The sequence below is a fragment of the Anguilla anguilla genome, chromosome 12, assembly GCF_013347855.1.
Source record: "Anguilla anguilla isolate fAngAng1 chromosome 12, fAngAng1.pri, whole genome shotgun sequence".
NCBI lineage: Eukaryota > Metazoa > Chordata > Actinopteri > Anguilliformes > Anguillidae > Anguilla > Anguilla anguilla.
The window spans coordinates 33,849,350-33,851,823 of record NC_049212.1 but is presented as its reverse complement, the minus strand read 5'-3'; the positions used below and the strand labels follow the sequence as shown (position 1 = coordinate 33,851,823).

At 49.3% G+C, this 2,474-nt stretch overlaps 1 protein-coding gene across 3 annotated transcripts in view; it reads left to right on the top strand.

The window, feature by feature from the left end:
• The window catches only part of mtus2b (microtubule associated tumor suppressor candidate 2b), a 65,416-nt gene extending 64,252 nt beyond the window's left edge, over positions 1-1,164 (top strand). For 2 of the 3 annotated variants that reach the window (XM_035385096.1, XM_035385098.1), the window contains 2 exons: positions 207-304; positions 952-1,159. In XM_035385096.1, coding sequence (XP_035240987.1) covers positions 207-304; positions 952-1,159 — 306 coding nt within the window. Of the gene's footprint in view, positions 1-206; positions 305-951 lie in introns of all 3 variants that reach the window. The other variant, XM_035385095.1, reaches the window with a different exon arrangement.
• The last annotated feature ends 1,310 nt before the right edge of the window (positions 1,165-2,474 follow it).

The following is a 2,474-nucleotide window of genomic DNA, read 5'->3' as shown; positions in this document are numbered from 1 at the left end:
CCTCACCCCAACCGTCTCCAATGTGCCACCGCAGTGCCAATTTGTGAAATGCTGTCTGATCAGCTGTGGTGACGGCAAGCCACTAGTGGGCACTGTATGTTTGCCGGGTTGTTTTAGAATCAAAAAAACTTTATTATTCTGGACACTTGATGACCATCCTGCAGTGCTTGTTTTTTATTTATTTTTTATTTATGTTTTTGGGACAGGCTCAGAAGAACGTGGTGTTAGAGGAGCGGGTTCAGGTGTTACAGCAGCAGAACGAGGATCTCAAGGCCAGGATAGACCGCAACCTCGCCATGTCCAGGTCGGTCTTCGTTTCTCATATATTACAGTGTGAAGGGTCTGGTGCTCTTATGTTGGACTGAACTTGAGGGCTCAGTGAAGTTTATAGAGTTTAGAAGAACTAAAAGAAAACCTCTTCGCCAATTTTAGAAAATTATGCCGACTTCTTAAAAAAGTATACATTTTTAATATTTTTTATGTTGTTGTGTATTTATTTTTCCAAAATAGCTGCTAAAAAGACATGCAAGCAGTACAAAAAATCAATTAAATATTTAAACAGAAAAAAATTCCCGCAGATTATTAACATTTTTAAATAGAATTTATTTTCACCGCTCTTCAGAACAAATTTCTTCTTTCGGATGATTTTACATTGAGTAAGGTCAGCACTTTCTGTAATGCATGAAGAAGGAGAAGAAGAGCTCTCACAGACGCAGTTTGGTTCGGAGCGAAAGCAGTAGAGGAATTCAAGACGTGAGGTCTTTCCCAGCGGGGCACTGCTTGCAGATTCTGTACATGCGTCTCCGTCGTGCACCTCCCCTGAATTTTATTCCGTCTAGCCGAGCAGCTTTTTTGGCGTACGGTGATAAAAACGCGTCGGGCGATCGCGCCCTCGGCGCTCCGGCGTCGGCTAAACGCGGTTGCCGTGGCGACCTGTCTCCGCCCTTGCAGGCAGCTCTCGGAGGAGAACGCGAACCTGCAGGAGCACGTGGAGAAGGAGAGCAGTGAGAAGAAGCGCCTGAGCCGCACCAACGAGGAGCTGCTGTGGAGGCTGCAGACGGGGGAGCTGAGCCCGCGCATGTCCCCCTCCGCCTCCCCCATCCACCGGGCCTCCCCGGGCCCCGCCTCCCCCTCCCGGCTCCAGCCCTTCCCCAGATGAGCGGCCCGCCCCGGCCCCTCCCCCCCCCCCCCCCCCACACCCCACACCGCACGCCCCCCCGCCATAACGTCGCTCGTAAGAACATCAGAAGAACGTAATGACGAGAAAGGAGAATTGGTGATTCAGCCCGTGTGGGCTCACCATTTACCGCTTTGTCCTGTTTCAATCTGTCTGTCTGTCAGTCTGTCACAGGGATACTGAGGGACAGCCCTCTCTGTGTGGTGGAGGGGGTGGGTGTCGCCCTCGTCACTGTCCCCGTCACACCCGAGGAACGTTCATGAAGGTACACACGAAAAAAAGACACCCTGGAAGGCCTCTTTTTTTCACCTGTCCTGTCTAATCAACTGTCTTCTTATCAAGTCTGAGCTGTAGAGTGTGCACAGTACAGATGGACACAATCCCCCACCCACCACCCCCCCCCAAACTCTCTTTGCAATCTGTTTCCCATCCTGACTCAAATGTGCAGAAAGACTGGTGGTGTGTTTCCAAGGTACGAATCCCAGAGACTTTCCCCCGCATTTGGGGGCTTTCCTCCAATTTTCTGACAGTTTCTGAAGGCGTCGCTGGCCTTTGAAGCATAACCATGGGCAGTTTTCAAATGTAGACTTTTTTACTGGCCTGCTGTACTCCTCCTGTTGGATGTAACACAGGAAAAGGGGGGGGGGTGTGTGGAGGACGTCCGCGACGACCGACAGGTGGGCTCCAGAGGCACAGATTTATCCATGAATGGGACCATAAGCACATGTCGCCTGCCTCGGTGCCCCCCCCCCGCCCCCCCCTCCTTCCAGGATGACGGATGTTCGAACGTAACGCAGCTCGTTCAGAAACACAGCAAACGCATCCACCTTGGCTGCTTGCCTCTCGTATAGACAGCCATTCAGGTCCGCTCACCAGCAATATCACACAGTCTTGCAGTCAGAATCAAACTAGTGTCAAAGTATCACCAGTACATAAACAAACTTTTCATCATCCCCCATGCGTGTCATATGGGAGCATGCAAAAAAATCACACATTTATTTTCAAAATGGCCCCTCAGACTAGAAAATCTTGTGGTTGTTGAGCCTTGAATCTGGGAGAGTTCTTGAAATAAGGTGCATTATTATTATTATTATTATTATTAGTAGTAGTAGTAGTAGTAGTAGTAGTAGTAGTAGTAGTAGCAGTAGCAGTAGCAGCAGCAGTAGAAGTATTGCACAGTCATTGCAATATGCAGTGAACTCTATTTTGAATTTGGCAGAAGGAAGAACTGTATGTGCAGCCCAGGCCACTGCAATATACAGTAGCATATGTTGAAGTGGAGCACAAACACTGAGAC